Source organism: Artemia franciscana, chromosome 10, assembly GCF_032884065.1.
Source record: "Artemia franciscana chromosome 10, ASM3288406v1, whole genome shotgun sequence".
Lineage (NCBI taxonomy): Eukaryota > Metazoa > Arthropoda > Branchiopoda > Anostraca > Artemiidae > Artemia > Artemia franciscana.
Genome location: NC_088872.1, coordinates 6,733,507 through 6,747,547, shown reverse-complemented (window position 1 = coordinate 6,747,547; position 14,041 = coordinate 6,733,507). Strand labels below are relative to the sequence as shown.

Sequence of the window (14,041 nt, the reverse complement as noted above, 5' to 3'; positions counted from 1 at the left end):
CAAAAACTACAAAAAAACTAAAAACTAATAAAAAAAATAAAAAAGCTAAAAAACTAAAAAAACTATAAAGGTAAAAACCAATAAAAAACTAACAAAAAAACTGAAAAAACTAAAAAAAGGCAAAAACTACAAAAAAAAACTAAAAACTAATAAAAAAAGTAAAAAAGCTAAAAAACTAAAAAACCTAAAAAAAGGTAAAAAACTAAAAAAAATAAAAAATAAAAAAAAACTAAAAAAAAGGAAAAAACTGAAAAATAAGCTAAAATAAAGGTAAAAACCAATAAAAAACTAAAAAAAAAAGGAAAAAACTAATAAATGACGACACTCAAAGAGAAAGCGACCAGGACAAAAGGAATGTTCGATTAGCAATCAACAAAGCACCGGGACACAGGGAGTATAAATGACGACCAGGACATAAGTAAAAAAAAAAAAAACTATCTATATATATAAAAATAAGTTGTCTGTGGATCTGTGGATCGTGGATCAGGTGACGTCACCTGAAAAAACTGGATCAGGTGACGTCAAAACTGAAAAAACTAAAAAAAGGCAAAAACTACAAAAAAAACTAAAAACTAATAAAAAAAATAAAAAAGCTAAAAAACTAAAAAAACTAAAAAAAGGCAAAAACTACAAAAAAAACTAAAAACTAATAAAAAAGCTAAAAAACTAAAAAAACTAAAAAAAAGGCAAAAACTACAAAAAAACTAAAAACTAATAAAAAAAATAAAAAAGCTAAAAAACTAAAAAAACTAAAAAAACTAAAAAAAGGTAAAAAACTAAAAAAACTAAAAACTAAAAAAAAACTAAAAAAGGTAAAAACTAAAAGAACTAAAAAAGAAAAAAATAAATGACGACACTCAAAGAGAAAGCGACCAGGACAAAAGGAATGTTCGATTAGCAATCAACAAAGCACCGGGACACAGGGAGTATAAATGACGACCAGGACACAAGTAAAAAAAAAAATTAACAAAACTAAAAAGAAGGTAAAAACTACAAAAAAACTAAAAAGAAAAAAAAACTAAAAACTAATAAAAAAACTAAAAAATCTAAAAATCTAAATAAACTAAAAAAGAAAAAAAAAAGGAAAAAAATAAAGGAGAAAAACAAAACTAAAAAACGAATGTATATACAGACCGGTACACCGGGATACAAATGACGACCGGGACACAGGGAATATAAATAACGACCGGGACACAGGGACACAACTACAACGGGGACACCGGGGGAAACAGGGGGATATAAATGACGACCGGGACAAAAAAACTAAAAAGAAATAAAAACTAAAACTAATAAAAAAAACTAAAAAATCTAAAAATCTAAATAAGCTAAAAAAGAAAAAAAAAGGAAAAAAATAAAGGAGAAAAACAAAACTAAAAAACGAATGTATATACAGACCGGGACACCGGGATACAAATGATGACCGGGACCCGGGACACAGGGAATATAAATGACGACCGGGACACAGGGACACAACTACAACGGGGACACCGGGGGAAACAGGGGGATGTAAATGACGACCGGGACACCGGGACAGGGAATGGTCGATTAGCAATCACCATCAACAAAGCTCAAGGGCAATCATTAGAATCATGAGGTATAGATCTGAATACAGATTGTTTTCCCATGGACCATTATATGTTGCATGTTCAAGAGTCGGTAAACCTGACAATCTATTTATATGCAAAGACAATGGGACAGCAAAGAATGTTGTATATTCGCAAGTTTTACGTAGTTAAAACCATATATATATATATATATCTATATTCACAGGTGGGACATAGGGACACAACTACAATGGCGCGTAACTATTATGGCGCGTAACGACTTACGCGCGCGGGGGGGCTTGGGGGGGCGCGAAGCGCCCCCACCAACTAGGTGTTGGGGTGGCGCGAAGCGCCACCCCAACAGCTAGTATATAGATAAATAAGTTGTCTGTCTGTCTGTGGATGGATGGATGGATGTGTCAGGTGACGTCACCTGAAAAAACTGGATCAGGTGACGTCAAAACTGAAAAAAACTAAAAAAAGGCAAAAACTACAAAAAAAACTAAAAACTAATAAAAAAAATAAAAAAGCTAAAAAACTAAAAAAACTATAAAGGTAAAAACCAATAAAAAACTAAAAAAAAACTGAAAAAACTAAAAAAAGGCAAAAACTACAAAAAAAAACTAAAAACTAATAAAAAAAGTAAAAAAGCTAAAAAACTAAAAAAACTAAAAAAACTAAAAAAGGTAAAAAACTAAAAAAAAATAAAAAATAAAAAAAAACTAAAAAAAAGGAAAAAACTGAAAAATAAGCTAAAATAAAGGTAAAAACCAATAAAAAACTAAAAAAAAAAAGGAAAAAACTAATAAATGACGACACTCAAAGAGAAAGCGACCAGGACAAAAGGAATGTTCGATTAGCAATCAACAAAGCACCGGGACACAGGGAGTATAAATGACGACCAGGACATAAGTAAAAAAAAAAAAACTATCTATATATATAAAAATAAGTTGTCTGTGGATCTGTGGATCGTGGATCAGGTGACGTCACCTGAAAAAACTGGATCAGGTGACGTCAAAACTGAAAAAACTAAAAAAAGGCAAAAACTACAAAAAAACTAAAAACTAATAAAAAAAATAAAAAAGCTAAAAAACTAAAAAAACTAAAAAAAGGCAAAAACTACAAAAAAAACTAAAAACTAATAAAAAAGCTAAAAAACTAAAAAAACTAAAAAAAAGGCAAAAACTACAAAAAAACTAAAAACTAATAAAAAAAATAAAAAAGCTAAAAAACTAAAAAAACTAAAAAAACTAAAAAAAGGTAAAAAACTAAAAAAACTAAAAACTAAAAAAAACTAAAAAAGGTAAAAACTAAAAGAACTAAAAAAGAAAAAAATAAATGACGACACTCAAAGAGAAAGCGACCAGGACAAAAGGAATGTTCGATTAGCAATCAACAAAGCACCGGGACACAGGGAGTATAAATGACGACCAGGACACAAGTAAAAAAAAAAATTAACAAAACTAAAAAGAAGGTAAAAACTACAAAAAAACTAAAAAGAAAAAAAAACTAAAAACTAATAAAAAAACTAAAAAATCTAAAAATCTAAATAAACTAAAAAAGAAAAAAAAAAGGAAAAAAATAAAGGAGAAAAACAAAACTAAAAAACGAATGTATATACAGACCGGTACACCGGGATACAAATGACGACCGGGACACAGGGAATATAAATGACGACCGGGACACAGGGACACAACTACAACGGGGACACCGGGGGAAACAGGGGGATATAAATGACGACCGGGACAAAAAAACTAAAAAGAAAAAAAAACTAAAAACTAATAAAAAAACTAAAAAATCTAAAAATCTAAATAAGCTAAAAAAGAAAAAAAAAAGGAAAAAAATAAAGGAGAAAAACAAAACTAAAAAACGAATGTATATACAGACCGGGACACCGGGATACAAATGACGACCGGGACCCGGGACACAGGGAATATAAATGACGACCGGGACACAGGGACACAACTACAACGGGGACACCGGGGGAAACAGGGGAATGTAAATGACGACCGGGACACCGGGACAGGGAATGGTCGATTAGCAATCACCATCAACAAAGCTCAAGGGCAATCATTAGAATCATGAGGTATAGATCTGAATACAGATTGTTTTCCCATGGACCATTATATGTTGCATGTTCAAGAGTCGGTAAACCTGACAATCTATTTATATGCAAAGACAATGGGACAGCAAAGAATGTTGTATATTCGCAAGTTTTACGTAGTTAAAACCATATATATATATCTATCTATATTCACAGGTGGGACATAGGGACACAACTACAATGGCGCGTAACTATTATGGCGCGTAACGACTTACGCGCGCGGGGGGGCTTGGGGGGGGCGCGAAGCGCCCCCACCAACTAGGTGTTGGGGTGGCGCGAAGCGCCACCCCAACAGCTAGTATATATATATATATATATATATATATATATATATATATATATATATATATATAACTTTTGTTAATTGTTTTTTTTAGCTTAGTTTGGCCATTTTTATCTTTATAATTTTTAATTGACTTTTTACAGTTAAATTTGTGACTTACGAATGATTACTCATTCTGATTTTTCTTTTTTTTTCTTTTTTTTTGTATTTTTGCCAGTTTTCGTGTTTCTTATGATATTCTTGACTCCGAAGTCCAAATTCGGCCCTTTGTGGGCTTGTGATAGTGATTTTTCGAAATACATATCTTATCTTTTCAACTGAAATACTTTATATATAATTTTGATTTTTACCAAAGTGAATTATAAGTTTTAAAAGAAAACTGCCATTAATTCCCGATAGTCTCTGCTAACTAATCTATACTACTGAGCGCTATTTGTCTCTTAGTTTTACTCTGTCTCTTTGAGGGATGAAAAAACTTATTGGCTGAGAGTTGGTGACATATTATATTTATCTACGTTTTAGGGAAGACCACCTTATTTCATTTTTCTTTAAATATTATAGCTACATACATATTTATAGTGATTTACATATGTATAGGGGCATATGTATAGTGACATATGTATCTACGTTTTAGGGAAGACCACCTTATTTCATTTTTCTTTAAGTATGCATAGGGACATACATATGTATAATGATTTACATATGTATGGTGATATATGTATCTACATTTTAGGAGAGACAACCTTATTTGATTTTTCTTTAAATATGTATAGTGACATACATATATATAGTGACATATGTATCTACGTTTTAGGAATGACCACCTTATTTCATTTCTTTTAAATATGTATAGTGACATACATATGTATAGTGATTTTACATATAGGTAAGATAAGATAAGATAATATTTATTTGCAAAAGACTATCACAAGCTCTAAAGAGCCGAATTCGCTTTATATGTCACTAAAAGCTAAGAAAAAAAGAAAAAAAAATCAAAATAGTACATTAAGTCAAACACTTAAAATTAAAAGGGATTAAAAATGCAAAATCATCAAAGATAAAGGGCAAATCAGTAAACTTAACAATTAAATTACAAAAACATTGCAGTAAATAAAAAAAGAATAAAAACGGCAATAGAGGAAAAGGGGAATTTGGCAATTACATAATCACGAATTATTATTAAGGTGTTCCAGAATAAAGGGTATAAAACTTTTGCGAAACCTTTCTGTAACAGCATGGATCGGAGAGTAAGTTGGGATTGCTAAGGAGGCTGACCGAGGGAGTCGGAGTCTAATGGGATTGTGAAAATCAGGGAGTAAGTCCTCAGTACGGGGATTGGAAATGACTGATTTAGCGAAAATCAGGCAAATTTTGTCCCTCCTTTCTTTTAAGGTGGTAATGCGCGCAGCTTTAAGGAGGAAGGAGTATGGAATTTTGCCTTCTTTGTAAATGATCCTGAGCGAACGCTTTTGGACCGACTCGATTTTGTCACTAAGTTCATTTGAAAGTTGCGAATGCCAGACCGGACATGCATATTTTAATAACGGCCTGATAAAGGATAAGTAAACACGGAGGGAATGTATCTTAGGACAATTAAATTTGTTTAGTAGCTTAAAAATGGATAGTGAAACATTTGCTTGTTTAACAATGTTGGATACATGTGTTTCCCACTTAAGATCATTAGAAATTGTGACACCAAGAAGCTTAACATGTTTCACTAGCATTTCGCTTGGGATCGGATCGCATAAAGCAGGAGTAGATTTCAAGAAGTTGATTGTCATTATCTGTGATTTAGTGGGATTTACTGTCATATTTAGATTCTTGGATTCATCCGAACATTGGGTTAGGATTTCAACGGGCGTCACTTTTAATATTCCTATGACATACTTCAAGGATCGACAAGTCATTAACATATTTCCATCTTTGGGGGAATTCCTTGCCAATTTCGTTAATCATGACAAGAAATAATAGTGGTCCCAATAAGGTTCCTTAAGGTATTCCACAGTACCTAGGGAGGGGGTTAGAGAAGGTATTTTTGTATTTTACAACTTGTGATCTGTCTGAAAGGAACGATATAACAATATTTACTAAGAGTGGGTCAATTTCAAAGTTATCATGTAGTAAACGAATTAGGATAGTGTGGTCAACTAAGTCAAACGCTTTTTGGAAATCGACTAAAACCAGGTTTAGCCAAACATTTGGTTTCTCTAGTTCACATAGGATCGTGTGAATCAAGTGTACAAGGTAATGGGTGGTGGAGGTTTTTCTTAAATTACCAAAACTGTCGGATGTCAATGCGTGGTATAATTTTAATTTTAAGCCAGTCACAAAGGAACCCTTCGTAAAGCTTAGAAAAAACTGGAGTGAGTGTAATAGGACACATGTTGGTTATAGTCAGACTGGAAGATTTCTTTGGGATGGGTGTTATAAAACCTAGTTTCCAGCAACTTGGGAATTTACCAGATTTTGTAATTCGGTTAAAAATATCAGATAAAGGTCCAGCAATTGTGTCTGAAAAGGCTTTAATCAAGTCAATTGGGATGTCTAATGGGCAAGTACTTGATTTTTTGAGCTTTTCAATTTTATTTATAATATCAGAGGGAGAAATTTGGGGGAAAGAGGTGGAGGGAGGAATAGTTTGACCTGAGCCAGTGAAAGGGGGGAGACTTTGTACTATGGACGCAAGATGCAGGTTCAAATCGTTGGCTATCTTGTAAGGGGGCTCAGGGAGATGAAAATTAACTTCAACAGGGTTTTTTCCGCAAATCTCTTTAATTTTCCTGTACCATTGTTTGGGTTTGTTAGAATACAAATCCTTAACCTTACTATTGTAATACCCAGAAGCTGCCTTTCTCAATTTTCTCTTCAGGAACTTTCTTAGATCATTAGCCTGTGTGATATGTCCTTGCTTGAACAAATTGATTTTTTTTTCCTTATTAGTTTTTTAAAAGTCGCAGTAATGTAAGGTTTATCGGTAGAGCATATTTTAATTTTTTTCACCGGAAAATGGGCTTCATAATTATTCCTCAATAAATTTTGGAGGGACAAAGCCTTGAAGTCGACATCATTTGTTTGGTACACAGGGGACCAATTTTCACTAGTGATCCAAGAGCCAAAATTGTCCTGAGTCAATTAGTCCTGAGTCAATTAGAGGTCTAAAGACGGTTTCAGTAATAGTAAAGGAATGTTTAACTGTAGCTAGTGGAGATAGGAGTAGGCTAAAGTGGTAACTACCTCCGAGAGGGGGAAGAATGGTGACGGGTCTGTAGAAATTTGACATATTGGTGCATATTAAATCAAGAGTAGAATTGCCTTTGGTAGTAGGGACTTTTACAATTTGTTTTAGACTAAAAGTATTACATGTAGACTCAAGTTTTAATTCATTTGCATCACCTAAGAGGAAAATTCCAGCATTTGGGTATTTAGATAGTACATAGTCGGCACTGCCATGCAATTTTTCAATAAAATTAATTTTTTCAGCCGCTCTCTGCCCAGGAGAGTAGTAAAAACAACACAGGACAATCAAATTGAAAGGACGTGGTAAGACTTTAGGTCGAACACAAACCCACAAAATTTCATCAAAGGGAGTAAGACAAGGAACTAATATTTCTGAAGGATAAAAATCATTACGGACAAAGAAAAGAATTCCACCCCCTTTCTTACCCAGAGGGTGGGTTTCGGGTCTGAGTTTAATAAACTGGGTGAAATTATTCATTTTTAACATGTGTGTGTTTTGAGCGTGTACTTCAGTAATAGCAATTATGTCTGATCTATATATTTTAGAAAAGGAGTCTAATTCATTAAGTTTGTCAAAATTAAGACTTTCAACGTTGCTTAACAAAAGTGTGGGAAATTTAAAACGACCTGCAAAGGTACCATTTTTACACTTAACTTTATTTAAATTACAAATGGGTACAAGGGGCGTGGTGGGATTCTTAGCGGGGGCCAGATTAATGTAGTAGAACAGGGGACCAAGGGAGCACATTTGACTGTTATGGGGTGACTATTAGGGTCAACATCGAAAGATGAATTATTAGAGTAAGAAAAGGATTTATCTTGGGGATTTGGGGATGGGGGGACGGGCAATGATATGGATGAAGCACGAGGAGAACAATTAGGATTCATTATAAGACAATTAAAAAGTCTCAGACCTGAGTCACGTTGACAGGGTAGGCACGAGGGATAAAACGAATGGACTGGGGGTGGGGTTTCGTAAAGTGCTGGGAAAGGGGGCCTGGTTGGGAATAGTGATTCATGTCCGTCAAGAAATTGCTGGTTTGTGGCAGAGTAGGGAGGGTATAGGGCAGCATACTGTGAGGGGGGAGGAAATAGGACTTCTGTATGCGGGGAGGGGGAGGAGGTAGCAAAGGATAAGGGAGGAGAGTTCGGGATCGGGAAGGGTTTGTCAATTTTTGAGCTGTGCCTGATGAACTTTGATGAGAAATTTTTGCTTGAGTGCGGTATATGTATAGTGATTTACATATGTATAGTGACATATTTATCTACGTTCTAGGAAAGACCACCTTATTTAATTTTTCTCTAAACATTTTATGTTCCAGGTTTCCAAATACATGCCTTGGATTGAACAAGTAATGTCTGCGTCACTACCACCAGCAAAAGTATCACGCTGTAACGGGCATCGGTGTCATCTAGGAGAATGTATCCCTCAGAGCAAAATTTGCAACGGATTTTCAGATTGCAGCGATGGCAGCGATGAACAGAATTGCTCTGCATAGAAAATATTTGTTTAGCGATTTCAGCACAGCAAATAATGTTGAAAAAGTTGGACAGACATAAGATAATCGTCTTTCATTATTACTATTGATGTTGATGCTAGGTTTTGAGAGGAGTTGGATTTCAGTTCGGCAGCCGGACTTCGAACTGCTTAACAAAACAAATATCTTCATACTGACAGATATCCGGCACGCTTCTGTTTTTGATAAATTTTGGAAAACGTTTCATCGGCCGGCATAATTAAATTTAAAGTTGATAAAAATTTTCCTATGTACACGCGCTGGTAAAAGCTTTCCTTTTGCTTGCAAAATTACCAATAGCAAACGAAAATTACCTGGAAAGAATTTTTGAAAAGGTATTTTTTTTTTCTATCAATTTCTCTGGAAAATACAAGAATTTCACTTTCTGTAAGACATATCTGCTTAAATTCTTGTAAACTTTCGATTTTATCGCTTGACAAAATTTTCCGTCTTCTGTCAGAACTTAGTTCAATTCTAAAACTGGAAATGTGATTTAACCTGATATATTTTATGCATTTGCAAAAAACATTCCTGTAGACGGTTTTTTCCTTATTCTATCTTTAATGGTAAGTTATGACGCTCTGGTGAAAAGGTTTATTGTTAGCAATATTTACTGTCCTCTGTCAAAACGCAGGTAAATTCTATGAATGTAAATGTGATTTAACCAGGCATTTTAATATGTATTTCCAAAAAATCTTCCCTTACATGGTTTTTCCTTATTCCATCTCTTATGATAAGTTGAAACACATTGATAAAACGGTCTCCCGATAAAACACGGTGAAGTAATGGTAAATAAAATGCTTGGTAAGACATGATTTAGTGTTCAAAATATAATGGTGGGATATCTAAAATGTCTCCTCATAGGTAACATCTTTATGAGTATAGTGACCCTGTCTAAGCTTCCCTATGTGAGATCCTGTCTCCTCATAGGTAACATCTCTATGAGTATAGTGACCCTGTCTAAGCTTCCCTGTGGTGAGATCCGAGTCTCCTGCCCGAGAAAGCTTAATTCTTTCTAAGGATATGTTGCCATCCAGCTTGATTACCCTTATTACTAGTCATGCATCAGGTCTTTTACCAAATATGGATGCCCTTTTGTGTAGCGTTTCCTGAAACCCTGATTACTTTAGAGGGTCTAAAACAGGGCCTCAATGGCGAGTTATAGAACTGATCAGGTAACTTTACAAGTTGAATATTTGATGTGGCGTCAATAGCTGTTTTCTACAAGTATCCTTCTCCTGATGAGATATTTCTACATGTACCACCGTTTCTCAAGCCAATACACCAAACACGCTGAAACACAGTTCGGTCAGATTACCAACAGGAGTAGACTCTACAATCTACACATTGAGTACTTGAAGAACAGTCCCCCACCTAAAGCATCCCAATTTTTGGCTTGCAATGTTACCGATTAAAACTTCTTACAAGACTAAAATTTCAATTATAAGACATGACCTCCCTTCGTCAAATACTTTCTGCATCTGTTTTGACTACGGAGGTCTATATTTCAATATTAGCCTTGATATTGCAGCCAGCAAGCCTCAGGTTTGTAGCCAGCAAGCTAAAAAAATTCCTGAAAATTAAATTTTGAAAGGAATTTTGCACCACTTGTGAAATATGTACTTACTGTGTTTGGTTTTAGGGTAGAGAGGCATCTGCATTTCACCCTGTAGTTATGAGTTCATAACACTCCACTCTATTTTTTTTTTACATAAATACAAAAGAAGGAGAGAAAAATATTCAGATAAACTATTTTTCCACTAGAAAAAGAAAAGTAGACATCCTATTTTTTAAATAGAAACATAGAAAACAACTATTTTGTTCAGATTGGGAGACCGTTTTCCAAGTGAATTACCACTATTCCATTTTAAACTCATCCTTAAATTATTACTATGACCTTCAAATATTGTGTGTACAAAGCAGAAAGCCAGTTTGTTTTATTGTTATTAATATTTAAAAAATAGTTATGTGTGTTACCTTCACTTAGGAAGTAATCAGTTTATCACTGAAAAACATAATAAAACGAAAAACTAGATACAAGAAAAGGATTTATCTTGACAGAAACGTCTCTCACGAGAAAGAGCTAATGAAGCACAAGCAATATGTCTTGTGACAGAGCTTGTGATTATAAGCAATATGTATAAAGCAATATATCTTCTTTGGGTACTTAAAACCCAGGAACATTTGAATTTGACTAAAAGATATCTGGACTCAAAGATTAATTAGTTTTTAAGTTTATTTTAATTAGCATTTCATTAAATTAATTAATTGTTTAGTTAATTAGGTTAATTAGTTTTAATCCATAGAACCAAGCCAAAAAATAGTGCTTTGGAAATGTTACGATTTAAATTCTAACTTATTGCTTAACAGATTTGATGGGCCAGTATTATATTTGAAGCTGTGGTATTGAGTGGTTTGTATGGGCATTGAAGTACTTAGGGGTTTATTTGGACATTTACCCGAAACATTCCAAAGATTTCCCAAAAATACCCTTGCAAATTTGAGAAGAATGTGTCCTTGATATTTTTGAAACAATTTACCAGACAAATATCGTTTGTATTCTGGTAAGCGTAACCTATTTCCTTAGCAGAAGTCGTTAGAAATCTTGTTGTTACCATGCTACCATTTTTATTCTGGTAAGCGAACCCCATTTCACTACCTTAGTAAGAACTGATAAGACATTGTACGTCTTTTTTTAACCATGTTATCATCTTTTGTTTACCATTTATAGTCTGGTAAGCGTTCCCCTTTTCACTACCGTTGTAGGAACAGATAAGACATCAGAAGTATTTTTGTTGCCATTGCTACGGTTACCTTCTTTTGTCTACCATTTTTACTCTGGTACCCTGTTTCATATCCTGTTGCGTACCTGTACCCTGTTTCACTACTATTGCAAGAACTGATACTACGTTAGAAATCTCAAAATAAGTGTCAATATACCTCATGCATGCATTCTAAGGGCTACCTTAGGGGGGGGGGGGAGGGGGGTATTTCTGGTTTGTAAAAAAAAAATTGTTCTACATACATAAAAAAAGTGTCTACAAATATTTTCTCTATTCACTTTTAAACCCTTGAGGATAATGTGTAAACTTGAGTACCGTGATAAACTGGTGAGTTATTATTTAGTTTTTAATGTACATAAAATTAGTAGTTTTTTACGATAAACCTATGCTGATTAGAAAAAAAAGATAAAATAGAGGTTAGGGTCACTGAAACTTCAAGTATGTTCCTGCATGGAATTATGCTGGATGTTCCCACGGACGTAAATCAATTGACAAATTGCATTTAAAAAAAAAACTGAGCATGATGAAAAAAAGAAAAAAACATGTTGAAAAAATTTTGAAAGGTGAGTTTTTGCGAGAAAACACATCGGTGTGATTCATTAGTAATTTTGTTTGCAATTTGTACTATATAACCATGTAAATAATGTTAGTGTTCACAAACCGGTTACTTTTTATTGCAAAAATGTTTAATTTATCATTCCTCACACTATCCATTGCTTTTTGATCTCGTATATAATTTGGGAGGTTTAGGGATCATATGTTTCAGAGTAATATAAGTGTTTCTTTTTTAAATGTTGTTAATAAATAAAAATATTATTATCGATGTCTTTACTTCTTCTTTGTAAGGTTAAATTCGGTTTTGGAGCGGCCGCCAAACCGATGAACGATGAGTCTATGGCCACTTTCCTTTGCGCTCGTAACATTTTACTGCAATAACGGGTAATAGCTTACTGAAGAACACGATTATTATTCTCTGCTTGACTCTCACTAACCTGAAAGAATGGTGTAACGATGGATTTCTAGGGATATACGTTCTTGGTGTTACTTCAGCGTAAGTTGGCTGGGGTAATTTAAAAGACGTTATGCAGCATTTATTGGAAGGGCGAAATTTATAGCCCGTTCCATCAAACTAAACAAGTTCTATCTGTGGGTTCTGTCCACATTTCAATTTTTTTTTATTTGATTCTCAAAATCTTTAGAAATGCTGACTTTTCGATTTTTTTTTTTATCTTCTTTCCTCACTCGGAGAATTAATTAGGAAATATAGCTGTTTATACCAAATAAACTTTGGTCATACATTTGATGTCCAAAAATTCGAATTACATCTTTCAGTTTTTCCATTCTTCTGTATAATTTGTGTTGCAAATAAATTCCAAGGCCACATTAATCTCCCAATATTATATAATGTTATTCGGATTACCTAATCTCCAGATTAGGTAATTAGAAATTAACTAATCTCCACACATTCTAAGACCTAACATAATCTCTCTGTTTCTTTCAAAACTGAACAAACAGTTGAACAATTTTTCAACTCGGGAAAGGATAAAACTGACCCTATACTGGGTAGTGGTGTCTATACAGTCTCGTGTTCATGTGGGAAAATTTACATTGGTAGGGCCCTTCAACAAATGAGGAAACGATTGCAGTGAACATAAAATTTCAATAGATAAGTCCCTGAGAATTGAAAATAAAAATTACACCTTTGATTCTGCTTTGGCCCAGTTTTTTTACTGTTTTAAAAAGTAGAGTTAAGAGAAAGAGTCAAACTTTAGCGTAAAGAGCGAGACGTTGAGGAGGAAAAGCCCCTTTCATATATGGAGTAATTTCTGTTCGTTTTAAGTTTTAATGTCGCTCCTTACTTTCATTTAAAAAAACTTGTTTTTTTTTATTTGTCCAATGAAAATCGAAGTTGCAGAAAGGAAAAGTCTATTGCAAGGCAAAGATTTGTTCAATCCAATTGGTGAATTTTCTTTCATTTATTTCAGGCTGGTTTTTTGATTCAGTATCTATTCTCCTCTTGTTAGGTTCACTTCGAAAAGTCTATTTTTTTCTTTTTTTTTTCTTTTTTTTGTTAGCTCTAAAGACGACTTGCCAGAGGTCCTTGTCGAAACATTTGCTTATTCTTCATCTTTATATTTGGCTACTGGCTGACAAAATCCTCATTTTCTCATCTTTTTTATTTTGTTCTTTATTTATTATATCATTTCCTTTCTCGGTTTCATACGTTAAAATTTGTGTTGCCCAGCATTGCACATTTTGAGTATTGCTACCGAAATCAAACTTGCTGAATGCGAAATTGTACAAGATTAAGAATTAAAGCATGTAAAAATCACTATAAGAATATAAGCATATAATAGATGAACAACCAGAGGCGTAAGGTCTGTGAAAGTGCTGTTATAGTAACATGACAAGGCTGATTTTGAGTCAGAATAGAATCCCAAAGAACGACGGACGCTAAACGTAATGAAAAGTGCACAAAAACAAGAGTAAACAGACCTCCACAAATCAGGGTGAGTAGGCAGAGGTTTTATGTTTGCTGTTATGGCAATACGACCATGCTGATTCTAAATATG

General features: G+C 33.7%; 1 protein-coding gene across 2 annotated transcripts in view; it reads left to right on the top strand.

Moving 5' to 3' along the window:
* LOC136031714 (uncharacterized) overlaps positions 1-10,398 on the top strand; it is a 144,832-nt gene extending 134,434 nt beyond the window's left edge. For both annotated transcript variants that reach the window (XM_065711419.1, XM_065711417.1), the window contains exon 18: positions 8,491-10,398. In XM_065711419.1, coding sequence (XP_065567491.1) covers positions 8,491-8,667 — 177 coding nt within the window. In that variant the 3' untranslated portion in view covers positions 8,668-10,398. The remainder of the gene's footprint in view (positions 1-8,490) is intronic.
* The last annotated feature ends 3,643 nt before the right edge of the window (positions 10,399-14,041 follow it).